General features: G+C 29.4%; 2 protein-coding genes across 2 annotated transcripts; one reads left to right on the top strand and one right to left on the bottom strand.

Annotated features, from left to right (window-relative positions):
* Positions 1 to 10,391: 10,391 nt before the first annotated feature.
* On the top strand, positions 10,392 to 16,662 carry LOC113549122 (chymotrypsinogen B-like). The gene is made up of 6 exons (XM_026950289.1): positions 10,392 to 10,467; positions 14,771 to 14,886; positions 15,713 to 15,819; positions 15,899 to 16,044; positions 16,112 to 16,392; positions 16,463 to 16,662. Exons 1-6 carry the CDS (start codon positions 10,398 to 10,400, stop codon positions 16,640 to 16,642), a joined length of 900 nt encoding a protein of 299 aa, XP_026806090.1. The 5' UTR covers positions 10,392 to 10,397; the 3' UTR covers positions 16,643 to 16,662.
* Positions 16,604 to 18,548, bottom strand: LOC113549123 (BLOC-1-related complex subunit 5). The gene is made up of 4 exons (XM_026950290.1): positions 18,159 to 18,548; positions 17,930 to 18,096; positions 17,077 to 17,265; positions 16,604 to 16,967 (listed from the first exon to the last, which is right to left on the bottom strand). The coding sequence occupies exons 1-4, from the start codon at positions 18,376 to 18,378 to the stop codon at positions 16,752 to 16,754; spliced, it is 792 nt and encodes a 263-aa protein (XP_026806091.1). The 5' UTR covers positions 18,379 to 18,548; the 3' UTR covers positions 16,604 to 16,751.
* Between the last annotated feature and the right edge of the window lie 980 nt (positions 18,549 to 19,528).

Raw genomic sequence — 19,528 nt, 5'->3', positions numbered from 1 at the left:
AGACATTTAGTTTAACGTTATACCCAAAAATGTGAAATAATAATTAAATAATTTCAATAATTTTTATTCAGAGTAAATTTTTATTGTATATTGTTTAAAATGTTTAAATAAAGGCGCTGACGATAAAAAAAAAAAAATTAATATTAATAAAATAACAATGTCGTTTTGATGATATAAAAATCCAACTCATTAAATAAAAAAAAATTGAAATTATAGCACTTGTATTTAAATTATTTTCAACTCGTATTTCACAAATTGTGTTAGTATATTTATTGTATATAGTTTGTTTTAATGATAGATGTATCACGTATCCAATGCGTAAAAAAATACCTTATCTTACGTACGTTATCATACGTATTATAAATTATTATAATATAAACAATATTTATATTTGATTGATATATTAACAATTTTATTGATTTCATCTGATAACAAATAAATAGATACCTATAGGTATAATATCCTGAAATTTACAATGCAAGTCTATTGTTGAATTTTAATATACATTTAAATAATATAATTTATACTGTACGCTTTAATTCTGACACTGCAGACAGTATGTATCAATGCGAGACAAACTCGAGTACCTACTACATACTTATCGTTATAATACCGATTTGTTATAAGTCGTTAAGTTATATAGACTCGACAATTGCACATGTAGTCACATAAACCTTGTGATTTTAATCGTGACTTTTGTGTACAGTCGTGTTATTTATTGAACAACAATGTGCTTAACAATGTATTCAACAGGTATTTGCTTACACAATGATAAATATTTTTAAATCAAAGTTTTATTATACACTTATAATTTTATCAACGTTTACAACCATTATACATATATACATACATAGATAGGTACCAAACTAATTATTAAATATACAGTACCCATTGTCGGTCAAAAATATAATAATAATATGTGGTAACACGATTACTAGAAACAATTAATAGACTTACGAATGTCAATACGTATAATCCTTTAAAAAATAATGTACTGTAAGAATAAGAATTGAACTAAAAATACTTTGTGAAGTGTTAATTTTCATACCTTTGTGAAGGGCTTATAATGCTTTTATATATTATACATAAACAACGTCATAACACATATCAAAATTAAAATTTAACAACTGTTCGTCTTGTCGAGAGTACCTATTTAGATCATTCTATACCTATAACGGATTTAGAATGTAAAAACAGACATTATGTATTTACATAATATTGTGTACGATATGATACGCATATGCGGCACGTGAACAAGTGCATTGTGTAATGATGTAATGTAAACGTTATAAATTCACCTATATGTACCTACGTATGTCCTACATGTGTTTGCATTTATACACAGCCCCTGTGTTGTAGCAATCGTGGCAAACGTTAAATGTTTCAACGACGTAAGAATAATAATATAATAGTATGTACTCGTACCGCAAAGTACGTCATAGATATTGGCGTAACTATACGATTTAGTAGTGGTTACGCTTTGGGGATAAAATCTTAGAAAAAAATAAAGTTAATAAAATGTGAATAAATGGGTACTGCTCTGTACAGTTTTAGATGTCAAATAGTCAGTAATGGCCAGCGGGTAACTGTAATGGATGTGTTAAATTTGAATTCGATGATTAATAAATGTTTACAAAAACGAATCTAAACGAAGGCGGTCTGTCAGTCTATAATATTATACTTAATCGTATTTATTTTGTTGGATAATTTATTTTACTATATTAGGATTAAAATAATTTAATTTTTTTTTGAAAACATCGTAATAATTAGAGTATAAGTATTTAATTATTATTACGTTATATAGTATTTATATGATTTAATACTATTTTGAAAATTTGAGTCATTATTATCTTACTGTAGAATGGTAAAAAACCGTGTTAATACGATCGTGATATAAATATACAATAGCATAACATTAATCTAAACTATTTGAAAAACACGGCATTGTGTATATAAAATATGGTAATAAACATTAAAGTTTTAAGTCGCTATAAATAATATTTTTGAATTATAGAAAATCAATTTATTATATTTTGAATTATAATAACATATATAAAAATATTACTTATATATTTTTAGATTTATTGTTTCAGAATGAATTATTATGCAAAATTTTGTATTTAATTTCCTAGCTTTAACTATACAATTTGAATACTTAATACATTTTTTACTACAAAATTATTTGCAAATATTTGTGATTTTAATGATTTTTTTGCCAAAATTCTATCTTAAAATATTTTAAAAAAATAGCATGACTGTATCTTAAATACTTATAATATTAAAGTTTTGATAAAAATATATGAGAAAATTTGTATTACATTTTCAATTTCTTTAACTGAACAAAAATATTTTTGTTGATAATATTATTAAAAAAAAAAATCAATTTTTTTAAAATTCTTTATTAATAGTTTAAAAAACATCGAAAAATATTGAAAATTATACTATATATATAAAATTGTATGTAATATATGATAGTTTGTTTTTTGACTTACAGCTAATAAAATCGATTTTGTTAAAAATGTGAGTAGATCTGAAGCGATGTCTGTAATGGGTAATCGCATTAAACGCCGTACATTATGGTAGCGGACAAAAAATTTGTCAGACGCATGTTTTGTTGCGCATAAAGCGAATACCCTAAAAACTTGAAATTTTCACAAAGCATTTATAACATTTTATATTATCATTCTTTACATAATCACGATTTTCAAAATATTATAGCTCTTATTTATTTAGTTTTTCTAAATTATTAAGGACGGTTTTGGGAACTTTTTAGTTTCGACCAATCAAGTACCAACTAGATTAATTTTCCCATCATGCAAGCTGTTGAAGTTGAAAATCTAAATAGTTGATAACAGACACAAAAATAAATACACTTATCATTCAAAACAATATATTTATCGCTCTGCTTAGAATTTAAATAATTGTTTTTTTTTTTTTTTTATAAAGAAATGTAACTATATATTTTCCGTGCGTTACGTCGTACAATTTATTATCTCAAAAAAAAAATTATAATACGCAATTTCGGAAATCATTTGATCCCACAATAATAATATTTAAATTGTTACCTATGCCATATTATGCGATGTGTTACTTGTTGCAAACCTTTTGATTGATACGCGTCAGTGTACAGTCGTGACGATATGCATTTTCCACTCGTCACTATAATTACGCGTATAATATAATATATATATATATGTACATATATATTTATATGAATACTGTATAAAATACAATGTATATGATCGTAAATGCTGTCTCGGAGGACGTCTTGATCGAGAAGCAGTATATATATATATATAAGTATAGTTGCAGTCAATGTCAATATTCATAGGTCGAGAGGTATCCGACACAATTTATTATTATCATTATTATATTGTTATTCACGCATATATTGCTCTTCATATATTATATTATTTTAATATGATTGACGATACGATATTGTAATAATGCGAGCACTAGACGTCGTGGAAAATACGTATACGTCAAACACTCGAGACGAGACGAAACTTCCCGTCTACAGATACTGTAGGCTTGTCCACATTATTATTATCACGGTTTGTATAAGTACCTACTGCGGTGATGTTGATAAATTACATCGCAGTATTAAAAAAACCCTAACGTTCCACGTTTTTTTTTAGTTTCTTATTAGTTATTATAATGTTATTACTTATTTGTACAGTTTCTTGATTTTATTTTTGAGACCTGAATATGTAGTTAACAGTGTCAACGGCTGTCGTCTGTGTTCTAATTATCATTATATCCATTGTTTAAGTAAGAATAATCAATGCTATAGATACTGACAAGTGATAAGTTGTACCATTGATTATAGAATAGACTATTCTATACCTAACCAGGGACTGTAACGATAATATAAGAAATAATTAATAATTGGCGTTGCACATCATTTGTTATTTTGGGAATATCGTTATAATTGAATACTCACGAAGAATAAATTATTCAAAATTAACTACTTTATTAATCTAATCAATGAGTACAAATTACATATGCCCCATTAGAATTTTTGATTCATCATAAATAAATATGTTTATACTTTATATTATATGTATTATATACATTTTCTGGCAATACAATAATACATACTTAAACGCTATAGTATTCAGTTTGAATAGTTTAATCGAGTTAATCTTTATTTTGGGTCGTCGAGTCATCAATGAGTAAAACAGAGAGAGAGAGAGAGAGAGAGAGAGAGAGTTATCAAGACGCAAAATTTTAACAAATAAAATGTTATACATAAATAAAAAATTTGAAAAAGAAATTTATTTTAATTTAAATGAAATTTGGTAACGCGAATCGGGGTTGACAAAATTTAACCGTCAAAATGTAATCTTGATTTATGACTATCAGCTTCGACAAACAGCAACAGCGATAGACCACAAAATGCCGGTTATCAGAATGTTCAGAATTAATATATTTTGCAGAAGTTGGGTGTGGTCGTATATCGCGTGACGTTGAAGGACCAGATCCAGGAGACGTGTCTCGTGTGCGCGTGCTTCCCAGGGCTGGTTGAATTGGTGTATGCGAGCAGGATGGCTTTTGCGCCGACGGCAAGTCATGTTTATCCGCGATCAACACCGCGATTATCAGCGTGAACAGGCGTGGTATTGGCGAACAGCAAATAATGCAAAACGTCGCGCAGACTTATCCTGAGTTCGACCGGATGTCCATACTGAACTCCGATTTTTATTGTTTTTGGTGGAAATGAGAATCCAACGATTTTTTTTTCATTTTGGCAAAATCTATGCTTATATTCTATTATATGTTTTTAAATTGTATAGTCTATAGATATTAATTTTGGTTATTTTCGTTTAGTGAACGTTGGTTGCTGCATGCAGTTTTATCAGTGTCACGCGCGTATGCGACGTATAGCTACGCTTTTGTATTATAAGAAAATAAATTAATACATTTCGTGGATTATCAGACCGGGATATTCCCAGTGTTTGTTTGCTCGATGCAACTTACGGCGAATAGTGAATATACGAACGTCGTTGTATAAATTGTTCGCTATTATTCTTTTCCGTCTCGTCATCGGTCTAATCGCCCATAATTAAAATCGTATAAGCCGTCGGCCAATTACTTATGGACACGAAAGATTTCTACGTGTACATATTACTCTATAAAGGATCCGACCGATTCAACTTTCGATTTATTTTTCTCTCTTATCACGCAAACGACAAGTTAATCGTACACATTTCATGCACAAGCACGCATGCATGTCAATATTATAATGTCTGCCAAAATAATAATTTATCCATCTGCCGTTCTTTGAAATTTTTAATTTAGTTATCAAGAATAATAAAATGAGTTTTAGTGCTTTAACGTACATTTAAATGTGACCATCCCGTGAGTTCAAATGCAGATACTATATTGATATTTGATACTAATATTCATAAAACACAGAGTTTTACATTTTCGAAGAGTTCACGACAGTAAAATAAATACATTACAACTAAGAAGTTTCGGAATGAACCTCATAGAACGATGTCTTATTAAATAATTTAACCAAAGTCAAATATCATAAACTGATCGGAGAATTCGCATTTATTATTTTTACCATTATTTTAATGTAGGTAATTATAATAAAAAGCAAAATGACGAATTTCTTTTTTTTTTTTAACGAGAAACGTAATACTCTTTTTTTGGAATATGCGTCAAACACTGATATATATATATCTATATATTCAAATGTAAATAATATATTCAACGAACCGCTACTGGAACGTTTAATTGTGTAAATATAATATTTAACGACACAGGTGATGTCCGTGAGATATTAGGTTTTATCATTAAAAATTTAAGTACTATTATTATGAGATCGCGAATCACGATTGACGTACCGTATTTTTTTCAATCTTTTGGAAACGGATTATTTGTCAAAGAACAAATATACCATTGGGTTTTATAATATATTGTATTACTTTTTAATGCTACGTAAATCACGAACCCCGGTTAGAATGTTTCCGATTGTTTTTTTTATTCTAAATTTATTATTTACTATGCGTAGATACGCCAACGTGGCACAGTAAGACGTATACATATTTTATTCGCTCTTAGCGATGTAATAATGTTTTAATTCCTACAGTTTTACTGACAACATTTAATTCAATCAATTCTTTACATTTTTTACGTTAATTATTCTAAGTATTTATTTTGTTTATAGTGCAATTAAATAAATTAGTCTAATGCATCACTTAATTATTTTTAATGTGACACAAATTACGTGTATTTATAAGAAATAAGTACATGGTGTTTCAATCCATAATATATAGTATTATAATCGTATGGTATGGACATATATCTCGTTAAATTAGAAACTCTTATAATAAGAAACGTTTTTTTTTTTTTTTTATTACAATACGATAAATAAAATTATATACCTCTCTATAGATATATACCATATTCTGTATATTATTATCATTTATAGTCATTGTTGTTTCTTTGTACTATATCGTCGTACCTATATTTATATATATTATATTATATTATTGGTCTATCCGGCGTCCCTTCGACGTGGCTCGTTAAGCGATAATTTTTCCTTTATAAAATGCGTTCGTATTATATTCGTATACAATATATCATATTATATTAAAGTCTCTCTCGACTCGCCTAACACACGAGTGCCGCAAAACCGCAGCGCGAAATCCACACGCGGTCCGGCGGCGCTTAGATACTACTCAGCTGTATATGCAGTACAGCATTATACAAACGTATAATAATAATGTATACGATAACAATAATAATATTTGCGTATATCTATGGTGCGTACACTATATACCTATATGTACGCCTTTCTCGCTGCGCGCAAATAATAACAATAATATAAAATCGTTGATTAAGACGCTGCACACTACAATTATTATCAGTATTCACCTCTAAAATATATTATAGGTACATATCCAAAGATCTGCCAATCTCGCGACTTTCTTCTCGCCCAACGGGTCTACCTGTATAATGTGCGGTATATACGCTTAGAGACGAACACTGATACAATATTATAATATTATAATATATACACCAAGATTAAATTGTATTATTCTGTTGTATACCTGTGTCCTGTGTGTGGTATATTATATATAGGTTGATGTTTTAAAGGATAAACATCAATTTTCCCAAAACGTCTCAACGTTATTAGAAATAATTTTTTTTGAATGATTTTAAAGCATTATACCTTTCTCACCATTAAAGTTTCGTCGGCTCTTCTATTTCTTTCCTGTGTCTCCTAACTCCCGTGACTCCGTGTATTCTGTTCATTCTATGAATCAATTCGTTAAAATGGGTAGATTTGTTGGTTTATTCCGTATCTACAAATATAACATATCAATATAATAATATACTAAGGCCGGGCATTAACGAGTTAATAAGTTAAAAGTTAAGTTAATTTTAACTTATTAACTTAAACTAGTTATATTTGGATTTTCATTAACTTAACTATTAACTTACTAAATTTATTTTTTAATTAACGTCAAATTAACGAATTTATTTTTCATTTTAAGAAATAAATTAAGTCAATTTTTTTTTTAACATTCACTATTTCAGTCGTTTTCATGTTAAAAAATATTTTATTGTGAATTTATTTAGAAAATGAAACGAAAAAAATTAAATAAAACACATATTATATAGAAATACTGTATGTTGTATAAAGTATAAGCATTATAGTCTATAGTTTAGTTGTGTGTTAATAAGAAATAAAGTACGTTAACGAATAAAAAAAACTAACTTTTTTTTAACTTAATAAAAAGTTTTTTAAAAAATATGTATTAATTTTTAACTTAACTGAGTTAATCGAAAATTTTATTAATTTTTTCTTATTGATGTATATTAACTTAACTTAATTGAGTTAAAAAAAATCATTAACTTGCCCAGCCTTGTAATATACAAATTATATTGATATTCGCTGTATATTGACAGATTTCACTAATGGACACGCGGCGCCGGCCAACTGATAGGTATAATAGTGTTTGTCCGGCGCCGTTTATGTAATATACTGCAATGATATAAATACAAATATACAATACATATATAAAAGAGTATAATATACATAGAATTTCTTTCGTCTTGAACTAATTGTGAACAATACTATTTATGATAACAATCATAAAAAATTAATCTTTTTCCATTCGCGAACAAATAACGGTATGTATTATATATGTTTAAAATAGGCTCACACACAAAAATATGTACATAATATAAGTGCCTACGTTTTATTATAAATACCTAAACATAATGTATATCATGTAAAAAACAGGGGGTAGGGAATTCAATACACTATAAGAAACTGTTAAAATTATGTGTTCGCCTTTTTTGATTATTTATAAATGAAATATAAATAGGTAGGTAAATGCAAAATAAATTTCAAAAATATTAATATTTATATATATTTTAAATAAGGTCTATGTCAATATTACGTTATTTTCGTAACTGTGAACTTAATTATGTACTAAAACATAAAAAATGAATTTGCACTAAAAACGTAATAAGTTTATTATATTTATAAAGTAATATATATAATTTTACACAACTAAATTTAAAATTAACGATTGCGTGTGATTAATTTCTAAACATGTAAAATTATATAAAATAAATTATTAATTATGAATTGAAAGGTGTCTATTTAAGTGATACGCGTATAAACACTATAAACTGCAAAACAAATTCATATTATCAAAAAAGATATGTACGTACAATAGTCAATAATAGACCATAAAAATGTATACATAAAATCACGAAGTTACGAACCATTTTGTCAGATTTCAGATAAATTGTTACAAAGAAGAAACATTTGCTTTTTTAATATACTACTATGTAAAAATATTTGAAATAAATATTTTCTTTAGATTTTTTTTTATAAACCATAGTTTAGTAATAAAGTCTTATTTATGATGGTGATGGTCGTTCCAGAAATCCAGTCTGATGATGGCTAGACTCTAGACAATATTTCAGAGGCTTATTATTTTTCTGATTTTAAACGGTTGATCGTGTTTATGAAAATAATAATTGCTTTCCAAAAATCAATAACGTACGATATTATGATTATGGTGGTTTTTCTTTTTACTTTCTATAATTTTACGAATACATCGGAATCTCGTAATATTATAATAACATCGCACGTACCTATGTATATTGTATATAATATTGTTTATATTGTTCGATATGCCGAGATGATGATGGCGGGAACTAATTGACTAGTCGACGCCACAGCTATAGCTAGGTAGGTCGAAGGTAGGTAGGTACTAATGTACTATGTCTAGTCTTACTATCTATCAAGTTAGGTTAAGCCATTCATACATTTTATTACCTCATTCTAGTCAAAATAAAATAACGTTTCTTTTAAAAAAAGTATTAAATTTAATACAATTTATTAAAAAAATGTCGTTATATTGCGACTGAAAATTATGTAATATATTTATGTTTTATAAAAATACCAAAGATATTTTGAATGCTACATTATTATGTCTGATAAATTAATAATATATTATTTAATTATATATTATATAATTATATTTTAATATTTAAAATAAAAATGTCAAGTAATTGTCCACTAAAAACGGCAAAAATTACCACCAAAACTTAAGATCGAAGCATTTTTACTATAAGTGATACAAAACGTACAATACATAGCCAAACAATTTACATCGCATTTATATCATTATAAAACCAATAGGTACATCTCTCATTAGGCTCAGAATCTAAAATAGATCATTTATGTCAAAACCAAGTGAATCTTGGATACTGGATATTATAATACATCAACTAAATTCGTAAAAACATATCGATCGAATCAAATATTGTCCAAGTCGATTATACCATAAACAAGTATCATACCGTGATAAACAACCATCGCCATAAATTATAAACAAACTAGGTACCATCATCGATCTATTAAAACACAATAATATACCCAGTCTTACATGCAATGTATACGGTATACCGTATGTTATTATCATTCATATATATATTCGAAACGGTATTATTATATTATTATTGTGAAAAAATACCGCAAAATCCCTCGCCAACTTAGTGATCGGCGGTGGAAGAGTGCGTAAGTACGTACAACTGTACAAGTCATTAAAATAACATATTACAATGATACATATCTGCACACACACACACACATATATGTATATATATAGGTATGTAAAGTACGTATATATTATGTATAATATTGCAATATTATGATGTGCAGCCGCAGCGCGGATGAAGGCGAAAGGAGATGATTTTTGAACCGCGAAAGAGAGAGCGTTTTTTTCTTTCATTCCTTCTTAATATGTGTTTATTTTTTCCTCCTCTCCATCATAACACGATGGTCTTATTGCAATATACTATACTCGGCGGGAATATTTTTTGCACAGCGCTCGTCAGTGTGTGCGCGCACGTGGATCATGTTGCATGCAGTGCTGTGTTTGTCGCTGGCCGCTGCCGCGTTCGCGCCCAACCCTTCAACGGCCGACGGTAAGTGTATGATGTTTCGGAATTTTTCGTTATGGTATTTACCATTTATGTATGCACTTTTCGCGAGGGTCTGGTTAAAACTGATAGTCGTTATAGCGATTATCATTAAACTAGAGTATCTGAGTAAATCCATGTGCATAATACATATTATTGCTTTAACACACAACAGGTCGTCACAGCCAATACATACAACCAACTTCGGGTCCCTATTCTAAATATTTATCCGGGCCCTTTATAAAACTAAAAATAAATTTCAACGGGCCCACAGGCACTTAAAATAGCCGGGCCGCTGTACTCAAGGTCCATCAGCCCTCCCCTTGTGCGGGGGCCTTGCATACAATCTATACAAGGTTCCTGATATTTTTATTAGAAGATTAAGAGGCCGCTACACCAGCATTTGTTTTCTCTGTCTATCTCCCACATAATATAGGAGCAAAGATACTCCGTATTTCCACGATTACGACTCCGGACTCTCTGGTTAAGTTCAGGGCAAAAGCACCTATAATATATTTTAAAAAGAAGAGTATTTCCTGTGCATTGGTCGGATAGATTTTTAATATTTACAATTTTGAGTAAATTATTAATATATATATATAGGTTCCATATAACTGTTCCAATCGCTATTCGAATACCTATTAATGGCTAGTATTTAGAATTTTGTCATTAGTGTTGGGGTGGTACATGGTTATAATTGTGATTTATAATTTCATAACTAATTGAACAGTTATTAAAAGTGTGTTATCTGAGTGTTGAAATATGTTTTAATGAAAAATAATAACGTAATATCCTTTATCACTGAGTACAAAATAGTATTTGAAAATACATATCGAGTAACTATTATAGGTAGTAAGTATTTGCTAAGTAGGTATAGCATTATACTATTATAATGTTTACCTACTCAATGCTAATATACAAACTACCTATATAACATATTAATATGTGACGTTTAAACATTTTCGACATTATCTATGAAACTTATATATGTTATTATACGTATTAATTAATTATAGTATTATCACTATTATCAATGCATAGTCATTAACACCTTTGATACAATATTTAATATTTTTTCATTTTTAGAATTAACTTATTAGTCGGGTATACATTTAACATTTGATCTTTTCTTACCCGTAGGAGATCGTTCAGCTATTTCTATGATAATATTATAATAGATACCTAAAACTATTTTACATTATAATATTATAATACGTATACCTATGTGACTATATATTATAATGTATTAAACACATTTTAAAATATATCGCACGTTTATTTTATCATAATCAACAATGAGCTTTTGTGCATTAGTGCTATTAGTTGTTATTGTTATTTTATATTTGCCATCAAAATATTTGCGAATACCAAATACTTTAATATACTCGTGTATTTTGAATATTATAAAAACTAAGGACAAATATTTTCTTGGAATCCAAAACAAAATATATATTTTTTAAAGTTCAAGAGGAATTCATTACCCATAATCTCCTCCAATAAATATGCGATTGTATTGACTTAACACGTTTCAATATTTTTAAATATAGTAATAAATCCAATATAAAATAATAAAAAGAAAATTATTTACGTTTATATAAGTAAGACAATGGGTCTTGTAATATTTAACTATTATGATATTTCACTACATACTATTTTTAATCGTCATTTTATTAAATTCAATTGCTATTAGTACTTTTTTATGATTCTATTAAAAAAATGTTAAATTAAAATATTGTTGAATGGAACTTTTAAGATCTTTAAATAGTTTTTCGAATATGTAGTTTTCAAACAAGTGAATAACAATTTTAAATCTAGTCGATCGTCAGCCTGCGGTGCGTCCGCAAAAAAAGTGTATTCAAAATTCAAGACGATAACTTAATATTTATTTTAAGCCAGAGCAAACAAAATTTCAGCATAATATAATAAACGATGAGTATAGACGTTATAGGGTATACATATTTTTTCGAAATTTTAAATCTCTTGACCGATACATTGCTGATAATTACCTATTATTGTCGACGACGACAACGACAGTAACGGCCCACAGCACACACTTTATATAAATATAAAGTGTACGCCGTACATATTATATATACACACACACAGAGCACACACACACACACACACACACACACACACACACACACACACACACATATATATATATATATATATAATATTAGGATCTGCAGACTACGGTGCGGGACGATTTGCACGAAGTTCGTGTGCAACTTGACGACATAGCGCGAGTCACACAAAACGAATCGTGTGAACTAGTTAGGTACCTACCCATACACACACACTCTCTTGCGCACATATAGCTGTATACTTACGGATGCCATTATGCACGTGGATTTGAACGCATTACGATAAATATCTGTAGGCAAGCTGTAGGCCCGCCGAAGGTAAAAATCCAAAATCGCGTGTTCGCTGCAGCGTCTATTGTCGTTATAGTAAGCAGGTAGCAGGTACGCATTTATACTTTCACCGATCGTGTTTTGCGTTGTGTTTTTTTATCGTGTATCTCTTGTACACGCGATCATCAACTAGACACACACACACACACACACACACACACACACACACACACACACACACACACACACACACACACACACACACACACACACACACACACACACACACAAACACACACACACACACACACACACACACACACACGCACGCATACACACTACAATAATAGGAACCTACCTTTACATATTTTATTACAGATATACATTTTATTACAAATGATGAAAATGTAAAAAAGAAATTCCTATTATAATAACGATAAACGATGTATACCTATGTTATTATTATTACAATTCCCGTTGTTACTTCTACTCGTTTCAAAGTTTTGCTTTTCACTCGATTTTGAAAAATACGTCCGATCGATAAACGCAATTAGGACTTTATTTTGTGAACCGGTTACATTGGTTATGGTAACAGTGACCCGCGGAAGCTTTGTAATTTGTATATCTCAATATTTATTATTTATATCGCCGAGAAAAAAAGTCTTTTTGCCAGTACGTCCAGCTCCTTTCCGAGTAAAATTCCACTGATAACTAGACAATTTTCAACAGTAGGCAAAATAATCATATTATTTTAATATTACAAGTTGTAAACTTTGAAAGGAATTCAATACTAAAATGCAACGATTAAACACCGATAAAAGTTGAGATAATTTTTTAAGGGGTTTAATATAGGCAATTAAAATGAAATATTGGAAAAACATTACACTAATATTTATTTAAACTTAAAGAAACAACTTCCGCGAGTAGTTCCGACGGTTTCGTGTTATTGGTGTTACTGTGTTACAAATCTCAGTACTATTGTTGACCATTGCAGAATTACGAGATAACTAGAATTTGCCAATATGTGATGTGCAAATAAATAATATCGAAGATTAAAATATAGGTACTTGAAAGTCATAATCCACAAAAGCATAATTTTTCAGGACCACTTAAGACATATCAATACATCATTTAGGTACCAACATAGGTAATAATTCAGTAAAAATTAATCGGATTTGTTAGTGCAAACAGTAGGTACCTATTGTCTAAAACAAAGCAACATTATATACAATTTAAAATGTCGTACCTACATTACATGAATATATTATTACTCACGCATTAATTTGATATTTGTTTTTGGCTGCATACTAGTTGCGGTTATGGATGATTTTTGAGTTAAATACATATAACAGTTGCGTTCACTGCAATTGTAGGTAATATCTAAGTTGCGGTTACAGCAAAGACTGAGCTTTTACAGTGATAATAAAATGATTTAGAAAATTGAAATTATTTATAAGTATTACTTAATATAATATTATAATGAGTATACCTAAAAAAATTAATTTGAAATTTGAAGACCACGGTTTTTAAGTAGTCCAATCTGGAGATTGTTTTTTGTATGTACAAGTTCCATGCTTTCATATTGGAGTTGACTTTAGAGCTATTGAATACCATGTTATGTAAGTTTATACTATATAATATAGGTACTGTATAGTAATCTTAAATGATTATCAACCGTTACAGTAGTTTGTTTAATAAAAGACGATACGACAATTATAAATTTATAATACTTAACTTAAACTGAAGTCGATTACTGTTGTTTTAGAAATATAAAAATACAATATATTTAAGAAATTTTTATTTATTTTTGTACTTTTATCCTACTATTGAGTCATAAAAGCACAAACAGTGACCGCAATTAGTAAGTAACCTTTTAGTCGATTGACCGCAACTAGTATGTAATTTTTGATTTTGACTGCTACTAGTAAATACCTGTTGTTTTTACCTTAAAGAGTGCGGTTTGAATAATGGAGCCATCAATTACCGGCAGCCCAGATCAAATGGTGGAGGTTCAAAGTCTAGACTGGTCAATGGCAAGGAGACACAGAAAGGTGCTTGGCCGTGGCAAGTTAGTATGATAAACTAGTAAATATATAATTGATATGACTAAAGATGTAAGGCCAGTAAATAACCTTACTTCAGCAGGTTAGGTTAATACTTTTTATTATTTTAATGTCTTTTTTTCCAAATGACACATCTATAACAATGTAATAGGTAATTACAGTATTTTTTTTTTGTATAGATCATGTATTTCTAATTTTTCGCACTTTTACAAATTAAATTAGACTTTCCCAAACAATGTCATGTTTCCTAAAAAGATAAATGTTAGGTAGCAGATATTTCTACTTATGAATATTATTCATAAATCATAATGTATAATTTATGGATGGCACAATGAATTTTAATAAAAAATTATAAAATAAAGTGTTTTAATGATATGTACATTGGAATAGTAGATTGATAAATAAAAAAATAAATACTTATAATTTATTTTATTCTTGATATTGGTGTTACAACATGAGCACCTTTGATGCAATTGTTAGTACATAAAATAAGTATCAATGTAAATTGTAAAGCAGCTAAGTATTTAGTAGTTACTTAATATTCACAATCAATAATTTAATCAGAATAACATTACACATTCCAATATAAATTAATATATTTAATTAACTAACTATAGGCAATACTGAAAATAACTTCATGTTAATTTCAATTTTCACTTTTCAACATTCATTTCAATAAGCTTTTAAAATAAAATTATACATATAATTTTAAAATTGAAGCTAATAAATATGTTAAATGAACGAATTCTATAGTTGTATGATTCGTTTGAACTCTTGAGGGCTGGCTTAGACTATACAATAATTCATTGATTTTTCATTTTTTTTTTGTAGGTATCATTGCAGTTACTTCATCCAGCATTTGGTTTTGTTGGTCATTGGTGCGCTGGTGTACTGATCAGACCTACTTGGGTATTGACAGCAGCTCACTGCATCAGAAAGTGAGTGATTATTTATTAATGCTGTTGTCAATTATTGTGTATCAAATATTTATTTTGAAAATTAAATTTTGATAACAAGTGAAAAGTTCAGCTTGCCGTTGGCTGCTCTTTGGACAGCTGTGCTTGGTGATTGGAATAGAGATGTAGAAGAGCACACAGAGGAGCGTATACCCATTGATGAAGTGGTCATTCACGACAGGTTTAACAATTACCAAAATGACATAGGTTAATTATGAAAAAATTTCTAAAACAACAGTTTAATTTTACTGGTACTAACAATTGAATTTCGCAGCATTAATGAAACTGTCTAGGCCAACAAATGTCACTAATTCAAATGTACGGTGTTTGTGTTTGCCACCATCTACAAATAATACGCCAATTCCAAAGATATGTGTCACAACTGGATGGGGTAAAATCAAACCAAATGGGCCATTGTCGGGTAAATTGCGACAGATAAAAGTGCCTGTGCACAACACATCTGTTTGTAGAGACAAATACGGACCAGCAGTGACTATAACTGATGGCCATTTGTGTGCTGGCAGAATGGATGGAAAAGGCGGTGGACCGTGTGTGGTAAGTTGAACAAACACAAATCAGTCTATGGTAATCAATTAAAATAATGTAGTCATTAAACATATTGCAGGGAGATTCCGGAGGGCCATTGCAATGTTCAGGTCCAAATGGTCGATGGTTCTTGGCTGGTCTCACATCATTTGGCTCAGGATGTGCCAGACCAGGATATCCAGATGTGTATACTAAACTTTCATTTCATTTACCATGGATACTTAAACAAATAAAAATTCACACAGATCAAACATATTAAAACACTAAGCAAATTATAAGTAAATAACAATGGAATAAAAATTTAAATGTATATAAAAAATGTTAGAGACTAGTTAAAAGTGAAAATATATGGTGTGATCAGTCGTTTTTTAGCCCGTCGTCCATACAAACGGTTCCAACCGTTCGTCCGGGGGTAATTTATTATTTAATAGCTGTACAGAGTCTAGTGTCTTGTTTAATAATAGATGACAAGAATTCAGTTGTTTATTCATGTCATCAATGCATTTGAATTGCTCATTGATTTTGGCATATTGTTTATATGACACTACATATGAATTCAACACTTGTGTGGTTTCGTTGTCGAGCTGCAAAGAATCAAATTCGATTATTATTTAGGTACAAATGATTTTATAGTTTTATAATCTAATAATTATAGTGGTTATTGTATAGCTTAAGTTTTAGACACATATGTACCTCTAAAATTTGTTTATTGATCAAAGTTTGATCTGCAGTTACTGCTTTGGCACAGCGGCTCATGTAAGCCTGATAAAGTTGACACAGTCTGTAAAATGCGTTGGAATCGATTCTCTCTAATGCTTCTCGATCTCTGGCTGCTGGCAAAGATACAGTGCCTCGTATTATTGGCAAAAACGATGGCACTTGCTAAAATTATAAAATCCAAACTTTTTATTTTTAAAAATACTTTACTTACACTCAGTAAATTTTGAAAATATAAGTGGTTAATTATAAGTATCAAAGGAGCTCCTAGTCATTTGTTATTGGATATAATTTAAAGTTAAAAAATATAAAAATGTACACTTAAATAATACAAGATATGTGGTACTTTAACTAAATAAATAAAATTAAATAATGATATTATATAATATGTTCTAATATCTGTAATTTTTTGTTTAAATAGTATAATGTTTAAGAATCCTTGAATTGCTTTTTATGTTGTACATTTTGGTTTAATTTGTATTTATGTTTTAAAACACAATGATAGAAAATTATAGGTAAACTAAATCTACCTACCAAATTATATTATATTATATTTATGTAATTTAAGTAAATATTTAGTTTAAGTTCACTCTTGTATGAATCCTATAGTATAAATCTATTAAATGTCTGTTCATTATTTAACTAATTTTTTTTCTTTTTGAAATAACTTTATGTACCTACGAAGAACATAGTTATTTTTTTTACCAGATATAAATTCAAAAGTATTAAGTGTAAACCAAATTAGTGAAATTGATAAAAGTTGTTGTCCCATATGACAATATAATGTACACACTTAGATGTCTTTGACTACAGCGAGAACAAAATTCACCTTCATTCGATATAGGTCCTCGTCCATGTCTGGGTTTTCTTGAACGGCTGCCCTGACCACCACGATGTTGTGTTTTGGTGTGGACTTTGGGGTTTTCTTCACGGATCGCTGGGGTTCCACCTGCATCGACCGTCCTCGGCTCATGATGCTGGGTTTCTTTGGCGAATCTAGAAATGAGTTTAGTGTTGTTCATCGACTTACGGAGTTTACAATGGTTAGCTAATTGCACCTCCGATTGGTCGGTTTACCGTGTACGATATGTACGGCAAGTCGACGTCGCTGCACACGCTGTGGCCGGGTGATGTGTTTGCGCTGGCCGCCCTGCTCTGTTGACCATCCTGCGAATTCCTCGGCCAAGAACTTTCTGGCACCGATTTGCCCCTTTTTAGTTTTGGATTTTTCGCACCGGAATCGGTAGCGTTGGATTGCGAACTCTGTTCTGAGCCCATTGTCGAATGCGAATGGATCTCTAGTCGGCAAACGCGACGAGCAAGTGATCGAACAACGAATTATTACGATAATTATTAACTTAGCAATAATAAATTACTGACAATCGACATAACAACCGTAATTAGAATTTAGAATTATTACGGGACTGCAGGACAATTACGAAGTTGTTCAATTATTGAATCTGTCGAGTGATAGAAAATTAGTTGATAACAGAAGTGTTGTAGTGTGATAAGAGCTCTTGTATATTGAGTTGCGTCCCAAGGCGTTTCGGGCGCGATGTATATAATATAAACACAATATTGTATAGGTAGTATAAATTCATAAATTATTATTATAATAATTCCTTTAAACAAGTATCGAGGCTGGTCGTCATACTTCCCCGGAAGTATTAGCTGGAACTGGGAATCTTCACGTTCGACGACTCGATGTAATCGGCTTGTAGATCGGAAATCTGAGCGAGTTCATATATTTTTTCGTTGACTCAACTATCATCATGTCGTTTGATTAAACTAAATTATTAGTATTTTCGAATGTTTCAGAATTAACAACTCAAAAATAAACATAAAACAACATTTAAAATAATTATTTCACATAGAGCTGTTGTTAGTCCTGTATCAAGAAATGTACATGTATAGTAAACGTAAATATATGATTTATTCATGTTAATATAGTTGCTTATGTATGTTTAAATCAGATATTTAGACTTTTTCAGTACAATGCAGTTTTGGAGTGTTGCTGACCATATTTTTAGAATCGAATAGGTCCAAAGTTAGTTTATAGTAAAAGTTTTAGTATTATGTGTTTTAGAATTTCCCTAGAAATCAGAATTTAAGAAGTACTTGGTTTCTAAAATTTAATATTTTATGACTTAAAAATTACCGATTTGTCTATTTTGCCAATTTGTTCTTATTATTATATTCAGGTACAGTATAAATGGCCAAATTATTGGTTATAATAGTCGGTCTTCATAACATATTGTGTACGAAAATATTGAAATGTTAAGTTCCAGCAGAAAAACTTTATATTATAGATTATCATATTTTGTAAATATATTTAAAAAAATTGGTTAAAAATAAAATATTTCTTTGTAAAATTGTTTACTAATTTTTTTTAATAGTTTTCGTTATTTCATATTATTTCTGAGCTCAT

The sequence above is a fragment of the Rhopalosiphum maidis genome, chromosome 1 (genome assembly GCF_003676215.2).
Source record: "Rhopalosiphum maidis isolate BTI-1 chromosome 1, ASM367621v3, whole genome shotgun sequence".
NCBI lineage: Eukaryota > Metazoa > Arthropoda > Insecta > Hemiptera > Aphididae > Rhopalosiphum > Rhopalosiphum maidis.
Note: the sequence above shows the minus strand (reverse complement) of the source record. Positions and strands in the feature narration are given on the sequence as shown.

Excerpts from the sequence above, each read along its gene's own strand:
- LOC113549123 (XM_026950290.1), bottom strand. The coding sequence starts at position 18,378 with ATGGGCTCAGAACAGAGTTCGCAATCCAACGCTACCGATTCCGGTGCG. Across the intron at positions 18,097-18,158 it reads GGTAAACCGACCAATCGGAG|ATTCGCCAAAGAAACCCAGC; the intron begins GTGCAATTAGCT and ends ACTCATTTCTAG. Across the intron at positions 17,266-17,929 it reads AGGACCTATATCGAATGAAG|CAAGTGCCATCGTTTTTGCC; the intron begins GTGAATTTTGTT and ends TTATAATTTTAG.
- LOC113549122 (XM_026950289.1), top strand. The coding sequence starts at position 10,398 with ATGTTGCATGCAGTGCTGTGTTTGTCGCTGGCCGCTGCCGCGTTCGCG. Across the intron at positions 10,468-14,770 it reads CAACCCTTCAACGGCCGACG|AGTGCGGTTTGAATAATGGA; the intron begins GTAAGTGTATGA and ends TTTACCTTAAAG. Across the intron at positions 15,820-15,898 it reads GCAGCTCACTGCATCAGAAA|TGAAAAGTTCAGCTTGCCGT; the intron begins GTGAGTGATTAT and ends TTTGATAACAAG.